The sequence below is a fragment of the Oreochromis niloticus genome, linkage group LG7 (assembly GCF_001858045.2).
Source record: "Oreochromis niloticus isolate F11D_XX linkage group LG7, O_niloticus_UMD_NMBU, whole genome shotgun sequence".
In the NCBI taxonomy this organism is placed as follows: Eukaryota; Metazoa; Chordata; class Actinopteri; order Cichliformes; family Cichlidae; genus Oreochromis; species Oreochromis niloticus.
In genome coordinates this window covers 5,919,332-5,934,009 of record NC_031972.2, presented here as the reverse complement: position 1 = coordinate 5,934,009, position 14,678 = coordinate 5,919,332, and the positions used below count along the sequence as shown (strand labels likewise).

The 14,678-nt window shown below is 38.7% G+C and overlaps 1 protein-coding gene across 2 annotated transcripts in view; it reads right to left on the bottom strand.

Moving 5' to 3' along the window:
- Nucleotides 1-14,678, bottom strand: part of syt9b (synaptotagmin IXb) — a 55,358-nt gene that overhangs the window by 22,821 nt on the left and 17,859 nt on the right. For both annotated transcript variants that reach the window (XM_003439428.5, XM_025909274.1), the window contains 3 exons: nt 8,941-9,116; nt 6,569-6,786; nt 5,315-5,855 (listed from right to left, as the gene is read on the bottom strand). In XM_003439428.5, coding sequence (XP_003439476.1) covers nt 5,315-5,855; nt 6,569-6,786; nt 8,941-9,116 — 935 coding nt within the window. The remainder of the gene's footprint in view (nt 1-5,314; nt 5,856-6,568; nt 6,787-8,940; nt 9,117-14,678) is intronic.

The window sequence follows — 14,678 nt, the reverse complement described above, 5'->3', positions numbered from 1 at the left end:
CTCTTTGTTCCAGTTTATGTTTCCGTTAGTATAGTATAGCTGGACAACATGAATTTTCAAAATCTTATGTAACTAACAAAATTAAATTTAAATGTAAAGGTAATAGTGGGGTGGCTGTAACTCAGGAGGTAGAGCAGGTCACCTACTGATCAGTTCAATCCCTGGTTCCTCCAGTCTGCATGCTAAGTATCCTTGGGCAAGATACTAACCCCAAGTTGCTCTCCGGTGCGTCCATCGGAGTATGAATGTGTATGAAGTTAGGAAGCACTCAAAGTTTACAAGAAAGTGAATGCGGCATGTTGTATAGAGTGCTTTGAGTACTTCGGGAGAGTCGACAAGCGCTATATAAGAATCAGTCCATTTACCATAGTGTAGCTGAAGCCTTAAACATTAAAACAAGCTAAGTTAATGCTATTAGCAAGATTATTCTTTTTTTAAATCATATTTAATGATATTTACTCTGTTTTGTTCTTTTTAGGTCATTTCATTCAGTGAAGAATAACTTTTCTTTCAGTCAATTCAATTCAATTTTATTTATATAGTGCCAAATGAAAACAATCAAAACTCAAGGCGCTTTATACTGTAAGGACCCAACAATAATATAGAGAAAACCCCCAACAATCATAAGAGCCATGGCAACACTTCCCAAAAACTTCCCAAAAACAGGAAAAAACCTACGGCAGCCATCTGAGTTCGGGGTGAGGGGAGAGAGCCAGAGATAAATAATAACTTATGATTAAATGCAGAGTGGTCTGTAAACACATAGAAAATGAAAAGAGATGAGTAAATGAAAACGAAAGGTATGCGTCTTGATATATAATCTGGCCATTATAACCTTTTCCTAATTCATCATCACTAAAATCTCTGTATGTATAATATCTTTTTTTAAAAATATGACTGAAGACCTTTGCAGTGCTACTGAAAAATAGAAGACATAGTGAAGCTGCATTCCTTCCTGTGCCAGCAAAGCATTCCAGAGTAGGATTTCAATAACTGCTCCAGTAATTAATCACATTAACAGCAACAACAACAACATAAGTGTTATAACTCTGACACAAATTCACAAAAAATCTTTCTATTACTTGCTTGGGGCTATAAAAACTCTAAAAATATGTTAATTTTAATTAAAAACATGCTAGAGTAACAGGTTCAAGCTCTTGAGAATTTGCTTTTATGCCTAACCTTATATACATAACCAACAAGATGTCTATAAGCATGCAACTCAGAAACATGTATGCATTACAGTCCAGTGCATATGGCCTGCAATGGCTAGGAGTTCATTCACTGCCAAGAGCCATGATTAATGCACAGACACTGTGAGAGGACCAGCACGGGGTCCCAATCTGTAACCTCAAGGGAGGTAACCTAGTTCTGCTGGGGATAGTGAAAGAGGTAATAGAATCTTCATATTTTTCTTTAGACCTCCCTCATAGAACTAAAATCCTGAGACGTTCACATAGTGGTGCAGACACAAATCTGAGTAATCAGACTATGATTCTCTGTAAAAACAAGAGAGAACAATCATTATCTATGTATTTTGTGCATGCATATAAAAACATGGGATTGTTTTAATACATTTCTGGGGTTTGACTGCTTTCTGGAAACAGAGAAGCTCTGTTACACGTGTAACCACCTTTATGGACACCAAATCTGAAGGCTAGAGAGACTCAAGTTACAGTTTGGATTAACGTTACTTGTTGTACAATACACAACAGACTTCCAATCCTATAATCAGTCAAGCCGTCAACGTCATAATTTTTTTTTTTTACAGAAAACAGGACAAAATTGATGTAAATGCAGCAAAATAAAAATAAAAGATCTGCTGAGCAACTTTACAAAAAATCCTTTTTAATCCTGTGAAATTTAACCAGTTGAAAGTCAGATTGGGTCATATTAAGATATATGGAGAAAATACTTTGAAAACATCTACAAAATGTTCAGCATGCAGCTCAGCATGATCTCGCTCTCTTGCTGTTATTGTGACATTAAAAAAATAGAAAATGCAGTTTCCACTGTAAATTCATAGAATAGTGTATAACTATGATTTCCTAGTGATAAGCAAGAGTGAGATAGTTTTACCCTCTCTGTTCACCCACTTGTATATAACTGTGATGACAGTGGCTCTCAGAGAGTTGAGTCAGTGGACACAATATAAATTATGTGATGGAGGCCTTTGTGTTTAAATGTATCCATTTACCAGTTGATTTCATTCATTTTCTAGAGGCTGACATGTCCATTGTTTTACGTGTGTTGAGCGTGGTCTTTTTCATATTACCAGGGCTCTTGCTGTTAGCTCTATCTCTATGGGGTGACTGTGGCTCAGGGGGTTGGGAAGGGCACCTGTAACCGGAAGGTCGCTGGTTCGATCCCCGGCCTCTCTGTCCTGGTCGTTGTGTCCTTGGGCAAGACACTTTACCCTACCGCCTACTGGTGTTGGCCAGATGGCGCGATATGGCAGCTTCTGTCAGTCTGCCCCAGGGCAGCTGTGGCTACAACCGTAGCTTGCCTCCACCAGTGTGTGAATGTGAGCGTGAATGAATAATGTCATTGTAAAGCGCTATATAAATCCAATGCATTATTATTATTATTATTATTCTTGACTTGATGTGACACAGGTTGAAAATATAGTCCAGTGATACCAAACTCAACCCAGTAACAACCACCTACAGCTTCACCAATCCCAAATAATCCATCTGCCAAAGGTGGACTTCATTTTCAAAAAGCCCATTTACAAATTCAAAAGATAGAAAGTGACTTCTAATTCAGCCTTGCAGCTTGAACTACAGGTGATTAAGCCAAATAGAACCTGTATTAATGGTACTATTTCATTGTAACTAAAGTTCACGTATGATTGAGTTTGACATCTTGAACTATACTGTATATCCTCTTGCTTAAAACGAAAATATCCCAGAGTTGCTGAAGGTAACCGATGCAGAGTTGGAGATGTCTGTCAGTGTCCATTTTAATTGATGGTGTTAAAGTGGATGGTTAAAAAGGCATTATAAAAGTGGATGTCTTATGACTTGGCCATACAAGACAGGACAGCTATACATCACATATTGAAAGTCTCAGAGGAGGGTCTAACCCATTTAGACTGACCTTATTTAGTTGGCAATGCTGTTGAGTCTGCGCAGTGTTGAAACAATATTTGTGAACCAACGAGATTAGTATGTGTGTGTTTATGAGGTGGGAGTGTTGTCCCACTGCGTCTTCGCATCACTGTAGTTAACGAGGCACAAACAGGTCAGAACTGGTTTAACGCTGGCCCAGCTAACGATCATTTTCTCGCTTTGAACTTAATTAGTTGATGAGGAGCAGCTGCATTGCCCTTGTAAGTTTCAAAGCCTCAAAATTAGGCTGAGTGGTGGTCACACTCCAGACACTTGGGCACACATGTTCATACGCACTGTATTTGTCAGATGCTTTTCTAAAGATGTGCAAACGTATGGGCCTCTTTTATGAACAGAAACACAGATAAAAGCAGGTACACAAGTCTAATATACACTACCATCTTCAGCCATGTAAACACTCTTAATTAATCATTTGCATGTAAAAATGCTGCTTGCAACAGTCATTAGACAAGGGAATAGAAACAACAAAGAAAAATCACAATTGCACTGAATCCTAAATTGATACAGGAGTTGCATAATAGGACAAAAGGACATGTTCTGTTTGGTGGACACTTTGGTTCTGGAATTGCAATCAGAGCAAAGTCTACTAAACTGAAAAATGTAACTCACACTATCATCTCCTGGGTTTCAGAGCAAAGGGATGTGGCAAGAGGTAAAGGAAAAAATATATGGTTTGACTACAAATGCATCAGCAAGGTACCTCAGCAACTAATATCAAGGCGCTTCATTACAGAAAAGTTACAGTAAACAGTTTATGAATAGTTAATAAGGGGGTTTTAAAGCATTTCTGCACAAGCATCACTTTTCACACCCAGAAGCTACAGCCACCGTTTACCTGCCTGAGTGCATCTATTCAACATGGCGCACACCAACCTCTCCACTTGTATGGTAACAGTGAGGCGTTGCTAACTGAGCTAAATGCAAACATCATCATGCAAGCAAGCTTACAATGACAACTGATTATGTTTTGCAGGTGTATAGCATCACCACCATGTTGGTTGCGTGTTTTATTGTGCTAAACACAAATTATTTCTGTACGACTAATGGATATGTCATTACTTTTGCAGTACAAAGACAAAGCACAGAAAACATCGACTGCATCCATAATCAAGAGCCTTGGTCTATTTTTTTTTCTGTAAATTGTTTACAGGCTCAAAATGAAATTAATTATTCCATCCTTGTCCTTGACTCACTTGTCTACCTGACTTCAGCATCAGTTTGTTCAAATGGCCTAATTACAGCAGCATGAATAAGATGAATATGAACATAAAGCCTAATACCAGCTTTAAATGAAACACAGAATTTCTCATTTGGAGTTTTTACTTTGCTAAATCTATTTGCATATCTCACCAGCCTAAAAATCAGATTATACACTAGTTTGTTTTGAGTATGTTTTGAGGAATAAATGCTATGATTTATGTTCAATGATTGGTGTAAGGCTTAACTTCTAAATTTCCGCACACAATGAAGCAATGCTTCACTTACAAATGACTAAATATGCAGAAGGGTCTTTTAATCCTAGTCCGCCCATTACGATTTCATAAACAGATTACATTTGCTCATAATCAATGTGATCTGACACTATTTGCCCATAAACAACAACAACAAAAATGTCTATCCCATACTGTAACTCTTGTTCAACAAGGAGGGAAGCCATAAGAAATTCCCTGATAGGAGGATCTAACTGAGTTACTCTGTGTACCAATGCTGTAGATTTATTCCAGTGAATAATGTAATATAGACAGTGTCGCTGTATCTCTGTCAAACCAACCCTAATCTTATGTGTAGATCTGGGTCACTACCCCCAAGTGTTTCCTACTGCTTTCATTAAACATTAACTGTGTCTAAGTATATTTTTATGTCTTTGCCTCTTGAAACCGCAGATGAGTTCCACTTGGAGGGGAAATGAGATACAAGTCCGATGACTTATCTCCTTCCCTCTGCTGTTATAACAGGGCTTTACAGGAGTTCTTGCTCTTTTTGATTGTTTGAGCAGATTTGTTACAGACTGAAAAAAGGACAAGGGATTTTGGGAACTACAGATAGAGTCGGTCTCGCCATTGAGTATCATGGTACTGACAATAAATAATAAAACGTTTAGTAAATTTAATAAATGTGGTCTTAATATGACAAACAGGAGAGAGAGATGGATAGTCAAAGAATGTAAAGAAGCTAGTTCTCACCGAGGTTACATATTGTATGTTCCGGCACAGTTTTGTCTCCCGGGGAAAGTCGGAAAGATCCAAGAAGTTGTCCACCACCACTTGGCCAATCAAATCATGGCGAGAGAACCTGTCAAAGTCGTAAATACTGAAGTGTAGCTTACGATTCGACAGGTCTGCGTACGCCACAGGAAAGAGGAACACTTCATCAAACACCGGGTTGAGTGTCTTGCGGTGCACCTTGGTCTGGTGCTTGGTTTTGCGGTCGGGCAGCAGGTAGATTTTGACGTAAGGATCAGAGGTCCCTGAGAAGTCCTTGGCAGGAAGGTCCTGGGCCTTGTGGATCTTCACGATCAGCTGCTCCAGGTCAAAGTCAAACTTAAGGATAAAGTGAAGGCGCCCACAGTTAGAGGTTCTATGGCCATCTTCTGCATCAATCGAGCGCTGCTTGTAAAGTTCTGGTTTGATCCGACCCAAACCAGACAAAGACTCCTGGCGCTGGAACTGAGCAGGGTTGAAGTCGGGATTGGATAAGTTCATTTGACGACGGAAGGAGTTGTGCCTGTAACAAAGTAGTGTAATTGGAAGGTATATAAGGCAATTCAAATTATTCAGCAAATATATTCTTAAATCTTTGTTTCTACTGTGTTCCCTAGCAGCTGGGGCCTGTACAACAAGGTAGGATTTGGGGCTTAACAGGCTAACTTAAGGCATAACACTGGGTTTTCAGTGTTGCAAGGGTGGTTCCTTGATAACTTTCACTGCATATGCAAAATGCTCTGGAGGGAGTTATTTTAAAGATATGAGAGCAAAATATAAAAAACTAAGTATTGTCACTGTTCCTCAAAGATTCCAAAGATATGGTTTCACTGACAGAAATAGGCTTTGTGGTTCTGACAAACTATGTAGAGTCTGTTGTTCCAGGATACACATCAATAAATATTAAGAGCACCTTTATTTCTATGCTAAGGATGTCATAGTGTAATGACACCTGATGTGAAGTGAAGTTTCACCTGGCATTAGTTGGATGAATGATGTCGCATTAGAAGTTAACATTTGGTGTGAAAACTTCACATTTGGTGTGAAACAACCAACAGGGTAAGTGAAAAAGTTAAGAAATTTAAAAGAAAAAGATACCCTGGATATGCTTTGCAGCACAGATCCCTGATGCATGCTGTCACTTTCCTAATTAAGAATCTCTGAACTGTGTGTGTCATCTGTATCTAACTTGTCAGCAACACTAAATACTGGACAACAGCTTTAAGAACTACTTACCGTACAGAAGAGGTAGGTTCAGTAATCTGTCTCTGAACCCTGTCCCTGGCCAGAGTGTGAGCATGGTTTTTCTCCACCTTAGTTTGCGTCTCCAGTGGGATGTCAGGTGATGTGTGGCTTATCTTCAAGGCCGACTCCGGGACAGGCACACCCGAAGGGGGCCCCGAAGGCTCCTTCACACAGCCATCTTCACTGTATTCCCTTTCCTCCCCGTCCACCTGCACAGCACACATCAGTGTCAGCATTACTACATGCTATTAAAAAAATATAATGTGGGAATGCTGAGTTGGACTGTTAAATTAATTTCTGGGTTGTATTTTTAAACAGAAGTGCCTTAAACCTGAAATGCTTCAAGCTCTTTAAATACTTGAGTCATTATCCTTTTTCTTATTTTAAGTTAAAAAAAATATTTAAAAGACATGTACTTTTTTGAAACATGATGTGTTCTGTTGTAGACTTATTCCTGTAGTGTGACTGCCACTAATGACGGTTAAAAATGTTATAATATGAAGGTCTATAGACTGCCCTTCTTGGAAAATAAGTAAAAAATAAGAGCATGGCAAGAATCAAATAAAGAGATTGATACCTGCAAGATTGTTAGCTTAGCATAAAAACTAGATGAAATAAAAAAACAGGTCAAGGACAGTCCAGTAAGTCTTTCCCAAGTTTTTGGAATCTTACCATCGCTGTAAAGTTGGCAGACAACCACCAAAGAAGAAGCAAATCTTTTGACTGTACTTCTGATTGATTAAGCTAACAATTGTTTTAGCTTACCTTTGCGCTAACATAGCTCAGACGACAAACACTTTGAAATTTGTACACAATTTGAAAGTAGTGGTGGCAGTGTACTCGTACCGATACAATGCCAAGTAGAAAACCCCAGTCAAATAGAAAATACACATTATAAAACGGGCTTCCTGTTTGCATGTATAATTATACGTAGTTCAATGCAAATAGCACTACTGCTTAAAAACAGATGCAAAACTATGTTACTAAGTTCTCTCTTTAAGGCCATCTAATAGAGAACAGGACATTTTTGATCACTCTGGTTGATTAGATCTTTAGTCACGTAAAAGTTGAGTAGAGCTGGAATTATTTTAAGTGAAAAAGCTCTACTGACCAAGAAGAATCATAAGGTTACACTGCCCAGTCCCAACAGCTTCAACAAGGCCAACAAAACATTCAAAAGAGTAGGCTCTCAGAGACACTGCTTCTTGTACCTGTGCTTCTTTTTTGGCACCAATGTTAACAGGTTAGTCTCGTGTGAGTTGTTTGTCATGTAGAGATTGGATGTGACACATTTGTCAGCAAAAGTAGACCACAGACCACTTTTCATAGTCATATCTATATTGTAGCAATAGCATTACATAATTTATGCTTTTCGTTACATTTTTAATATCTAGAATATATAAGAAGATAGCTGTAGCCCTGACCCGTTTTATACATTACCTTGGTTATCTGCATTCTCACGCAAAAATTCCAACATAGTATAGTTAGTTATATAGTTATAGAGATAGTTGGATGGGTTTATAAAAGGTTTTCAACTTTCTCGGCTCTTATATATTGCCAATGTGCAAAAAGTACAGCAGTTGTACTGATCCCAGAACCTTCTAACCAGGCAGCTAACTCACCTTAAATCAAACTAGGTATTTCCATTCCATGCCGCAAGTGAGCTGGCACAACTGTGACTATAATTGGCAAACTCAATGTAAAAAGACAAGGCTGGCAGTAGCAGAGCTGCAGAAGCGACACTGATGGTATAGATGACACCTGCTTGCAATCAGCAGCATTTCAGTTCAGGTTATCATTGTGTACCGATTAGCTGAGCAGCCCTTTGACCTTTAAAATGGATTTTAATTCTAATTTGGCTGTGGCTATCTAACGACATCATTACAGTTTGACAACATAAGTACAATATCAAGTCCTGTTAGTATTAAACTGTGTTGTATAAGAGTTTTATGCAAATCATATTCTATAAAGGCCGTATTATTTTGGGAGTAATCTTGCAGTGCAAGTAGACTGACTTCATACAAAAAAGAGGCATTAAGACAAAGTGAAATACAATTTTCACTGGAGATTTTTGGAGTATCTTGTTGTCCAAGATGCGCACCATATCACTGTAACAACCGGGTTGGATTTTGGCCGAATGTGACTTTGGTTGCATGTGATATCCTCTTGTGACCCCTGGTTTCCTATCTGCATCTGTACTGTGAAATTCAATACTAGCAAATTCAAAGAAAAGTATTCTTTAAAAAAATTATTTTTACTGAGTTTAGCTCCACCTTAATCTCTGCCTCTTTCTGTTTACATGATTTTTCCATTAAAACTAAATGTTGCTCATATTAGTAATTAACCCTGCTCTTCCTCCTTACCTCTGTGAGGACAGGTTGTTGGTCTCCTCCCAAGAAGTGCGCCCCCTTGAGGACATCTGGGAGGAAACGACCACTTAGTGGCACCCAGCACAGCTTCCATGAGACAAAGAGGGAGACGCTGAAGAGAGCCAGACCACAGGTGGTCACCAGCAGAGACAACAGGCTCACCGATACATCTAGAGATGGAAGAGAAAAAGGAGGCGGAATTGCTCAGCGAACGATGAACGCAGCTTTGCCAGTGAAAAATGCTGGCACAGATAAACCAAGCTCCCTAGGGAGGACAGACTGTGTTTATTAAGAATGCAAAGTTAAAGAAGAAAATATAACATTTTCTCATAGTAGGCAAAGTTTAAGAAAAAAATATGTTTAGTGAACTATCCAAAAATCTCAGCAATTAGACAGAGATACATTACCATGTTGATAAGGTGCTAAAAGGCCACATCAAAATATTCTAAACTATCTTCAAAGGGAAAGAATGATCGGGGAGAGATGACCCATTTAAATGATTACATAATTCTAATAAATAATTATTATTAATTATAATTCTTTTTCAACAGTCTTATAATCTTTCCTCTTATTAGGATGTTTTAAAGACTGAATAGATAGAAGAAAATGTGGAAAGATGTCACTCATTAATTTTTTTTTTAATCAAAACGCACAAATCTAACAACTGTCACTTTCAATGCAACACCCATAATTGTAGGTGAGCAATGGATGGATATTTTGCAGGTGAACAACCCAATGTATAAATAATTGCAAATAACCTACAGTCAGGAAATACATTTTTGAAAACGTGTGCAGGAATGTGTTGTGGTCAGACACTGCCTGGCCCTTTGAATGCACAGAAACATGAGAGGGCTTTTAATTTGAAATGGACACCGAACTGCTGAATTAGTGTTAATAGCATAATGCTGAAAAATGAGAGTTTGTCAAGTGGAGGATACATACACTGCATACACTAATCACACACTAATAATAACAAAAGCTTGCTTCAAATAAAGCCCAGCTACCTTTTGAAGCTGTAGTAAATAAAAGATGCTTTAAGAAAATACAGCTTACATAAACTAGTGGGAGTGCCACTGAGAGCCAGCGAAGGCTGCAGAAAATGTATACAGGCTACAACTACAACTATTATCATATCTTATATCTCATTACATGACTTGTACACATCTGCACTAACTGGTCACTTCATTAGGCACACCTAGTTAGTACCAAGTTCCCTGGTGAAACTGGCTATTTGAGCTTTGTGACATGGTTCACTGTAGTCATGAAAGAATTTACGTTAGCTCAATAAACAGGCAGGCTGTGGCACTGAAATCTTGCTCAGTTGGTACTAAGGGGCTTAAAGTGTGCTGGGAAAATATCTGACAAACCGAGTGGACTTGAGTGAGGGTCTCTGAATATGACCCAGAAACCAAAGCACAGAAGGTTATGCAGGGTCCAAACAGCCATAACTTTGTGATTGTACCTCGCATGTGCCTGGCTTATCATTCCAAAAAAATCCTCATTGTAACCCAACATTAAAATGTGGGTCTATAAGAAAAACAAACAGCAAATGCTCTGTTCATCCAATGGTCAAATTAATTTTAACAGACAAAATTCACATTTGCTGAATGCCATAATTGTTAAATTAACAATGAAGCAAATGCAACTTGAAAGGGTCTCTGGTTGTGACAAACCCACAGAGAATGATTATCCCAACTGCGGTTCAGCACTGCAATGCATTTTAATGTCTCTCACCTCATTGTTTTAGGGTTATTGGCCACAAGTTTATTTCTTTGTCTCACAGTCCTCATCAGTACTATTTCCAGCCATTAAAAAATTTAATATCCCTGTGTTTCCTTCTGTTTACAGGGCATCTGTTCGGTATTTCCATCTGTATGGACCACATAAAATATGCAATATTTGTTACCAGACTGCAGTAGTGATTGATGGACGTTTGATACAACTGGATAAAATGTTGTCGTCCATTAGCTAAGGAGAGAGTTTGCCTCTTATCTGCTAGGTAATAGCACCCTGTAGCTTCAGAGAGATAATGTTTGTTGATACCTCTTTCTTGTGAAGCAGCCTTTTTCAAACTCATCTAAAAGCTTGGCTGAGAATGTCTGCTGAGATAAGATGCTTTAAAGAGGAAAACTTAGAGACACGACTGAGCGCTCTGGATCATCCTTTTTTCTTTTTTTTTGCTGCAAGTCATTTTGAATCAAACTCACACAAAAACGAAGGTCTGAAATTTTGAGGCTCCTTGCTCAGTACAATGCCCTGCAGACTTTATTATGCTTGAACAATGGCAGTGATACACTCAGCATCCACAATGTCTGCAGTAGTTGTGTACCAGTGGCATGCCATCACATGAGCAAAAATCTGTTCTACATTTTTAACAGCTGCCGAAAGCCATGTTTATATTGCATTTCATCTGTGGTCGTGAACCTGTTCTTCTTTAACAGTGTTTATTATTTGTCGTTCCTACTAAGCAGAGCTAAGAGCTTCTCTTAACAGTACAGCTGAGAGTGCTCAAGCCTGGGTGAGATCAGCTAATTTATGGATGCCATTAGAGTTTAGTACTTGATGTTTTTCTTTGCATTGTACTGTGCAACTTATTTCAACTTCTACTTTTACTTTATACAGAATCACTGAGGAAAGCAGCCTTGCAGAATGATTTATATAGAAATATTTGGAATCAATTTAGCAGAAACGGGTTCTAAGCACACAGCTGAAAACAGCATCCTGAAGTTTTGAAAAACATTTAGATGACTTTTTTCACACTGTGAAAGTGATTTGCACACAACACCCCATATTTTCTAAGTGATACATATAATTAGTCTTTTATTATAAATATTCATAAATAAAGTTTTTATTTCACGCTTATTGGCTACTGGATGCAAATATCTAACCATCCTCATCACCAGCAACTCTGTGCATTTAGACATGTAGACGTGTTCAAACCAAGCATCGGGTGATTTAAGTGATTCTGAACGGTGGCATTGTTGTTGGTGCTGGTCTGAGTATTTGAGAAGCAACTGATCTACTAGATTTTCCCGCACAACCACCTCTAGAGTTTACAGAGAATGGTCTGGAAAAGGGAAAGTATCCAGTGAGAAGCAGTTCTCAAGAAGAAAATGCAACAGGAACTCAAAAAAACACTCATTACAAATAAGGTATGCAGAATTCTCTGAATTCACATCATGTTAAACCATGAAGAAGATGGGCTACAGCAGCAGATGATCACACCCGGTGACATTCCTGTGAAGAACAGGAAACGGACTCAACAAAAATTCAACAATAGACGATCTGATAAGTCTCACTTTCTGCTTACATTTGGATTGTAGGGTCAGAATTTGGCATAAACATGGTGATGGTGGTGTAGGAAATGTTTTCTTGCTTTAGGCCCCTTAGTACCAACTGAGCATTGCTTGAACACCTACCTGAGTATTGTTGCTGACCATGTCTATCCCTGTTTTGGATGATTGCTTCCAGCATGATAGGATGCCATGTTACAAAGCTTAAATCATCCCAAATTAGTTTCTTGAACATGGCAATAGTAAATGGACTGATACTTATGCAGCAGCTTTCTACTCAACTTGAGCACTCAAAGAGCTTTCTACTAGAAGTCTCAGTCACCCAATCACACACACATTCATACAGTGCTTTTATCTGAGCCACAGCCACCCCAATCAGTTCAAATGGCCTCCACAGTCACCAGGTCTCAGGCTAGTACAGCACTTTTAAGATGTGGTGAAAGAGAAGTTTCTCATCATGCATCCACAGCTGGCAAATCTGCAGCAACTGTGTGATGCTATATATCTCAACATAGACCAAAATCTCGGAGGAATTTTTCCAGCACCTTATTGAATCTGAGCCATGAAGATTTAAAGCAGTTCTAAAGACAAAAGGGAGTCCAACCCAGTACTAGCAAGTTGTAAACTGGCCTGTTATTCTAAATGAGTATTTTGAAACTTAATTAAAAAAACAGTTATGTACTGTAATCACTTAGGAATAAAAGCCCTATCATGACAAATGGAAAATCACTTTCATAAAGTCCGTATGTACCTATGTTATTCAAAGTGCCCAGTGGGGTGCTGGTTTAGCTCAGTGGGTGAGCAAGTGACCACCTGCCCAGAATTCCCCATGTCTGACCTATGACCCTTTGCTGTGTCTTCCCCTCTGTCTGTCTTCACTGTCACTACCCAGTAAAGGCAAAATGCCCCCAAAAATATATATTATAAAAAAGAATGTGCACACTGGTTAATTATGCTATACAACTAACGATTTACCTTGGAGATGCTACCTTCATCGAGTCGGGTTATAGGACATTAAGTGGCACAACATACAGAGATTGCAGTTCTGAATGGTTTCCTTAGCAACAACTATATGACCATGTTCATATAGACCATGTTCACATTCACTGGCTTCTTCAACAAAGCCAGTGAATGTAAATATGGTCACCATGTGCTCAGGATCAACTTTGTGCCAGTTTCAATCAGGTTGTTGCTGTTGTTTATCTACAGTAACACCTTCACTACGGCTATAACACATCACTGCAGCATCACGTAGGGATAGGTTGCATCCAACATGTCAGATTGCAGACATTAGTACACTCATTACCCGGTGCATTAATATTGCTGACCTTTATACCTAGTGGCGCATTAGATCAATACAATATCACTGTGCAAGATACATGATGCAAATACACTTTCACTCATGGAGGTTTTCAGCTTGCAGAATGCAAACACTGAATGAATAAGCTGCTGTAACAGTGAAGACCATTTTAAAGAGAATTTATCTTCTTTTTTTTTTTACTTTCCAGACTCCCTGCAGTTTTAATCAAGGCTGAAATTTGAATGCAAATAAGTAGGAAATAAGAAGAATCCTGTTGATGAGTTTAATATTAGCACATATTTAATTTTTTACTTTAATCTAAGCAATCTTAAGATTTACCACTTATTTTTGCCCCTATGTTTTGATTTATTATCCATGTGTCCTATTACTTTATCCCCCTGAATCTAAGCAAACAGAGTAGCTTTATACACTCAAGAATTCTGCTACTTCTATCAGCAGGTCCATCATGATCCCAGTGACCCAGTTCCTCTGACAGCCATGAATTAACACTGTCTTCATCGTGTTTGACAGATGATGTGATGATGTGCTGTAGATCATAAACCTTTCCTTTCCTTCTCCCTGCTGTCTTTTATCATATGATTCTGGTAGTTTCAGTAACGATGAGCAGTTCTTTCTCCAGAACTGGACATGCATTTAAAAAAGTTTTCTTAAAGCCTAATTTGACCTTTTTCTTACCAAAACCTAGTCACAGTTTACATTTTGTGGGTAAATCCTCTGTATTTACAATCATGAAGGCACCTCTGAGTTCTGAATTTTGACTCTCCAAGTGAGTGCTTTTAAATTTTTTTCAAAGCCTGTCACTGGTAGTAAAAGTAGATGAGTTAAAATACCTAGGGTCAGCCATCAAAGGCAACAGGCAGTGCACAAGAGAGGTGAAGAAGAGAGTGAAGGCTGGGCGGAGTGGGTGGAGACGAGTGTCAGACCGATGGCAGCAAGACTGAAAAAGGTTTGCAAGGTAGTGAAACCTGCTATGATGTATTGCTTGGAGATGATACAGACATTAGGAAGAGCTGAACATGGTAGTGTTGATGATGCTAAGATTTTCATTGTGAGTTCCCAGGATGGACAAGACTAGAAATGAGTGCATCAGAGGAACAGGTCCGGTTGATCAGTTTGGA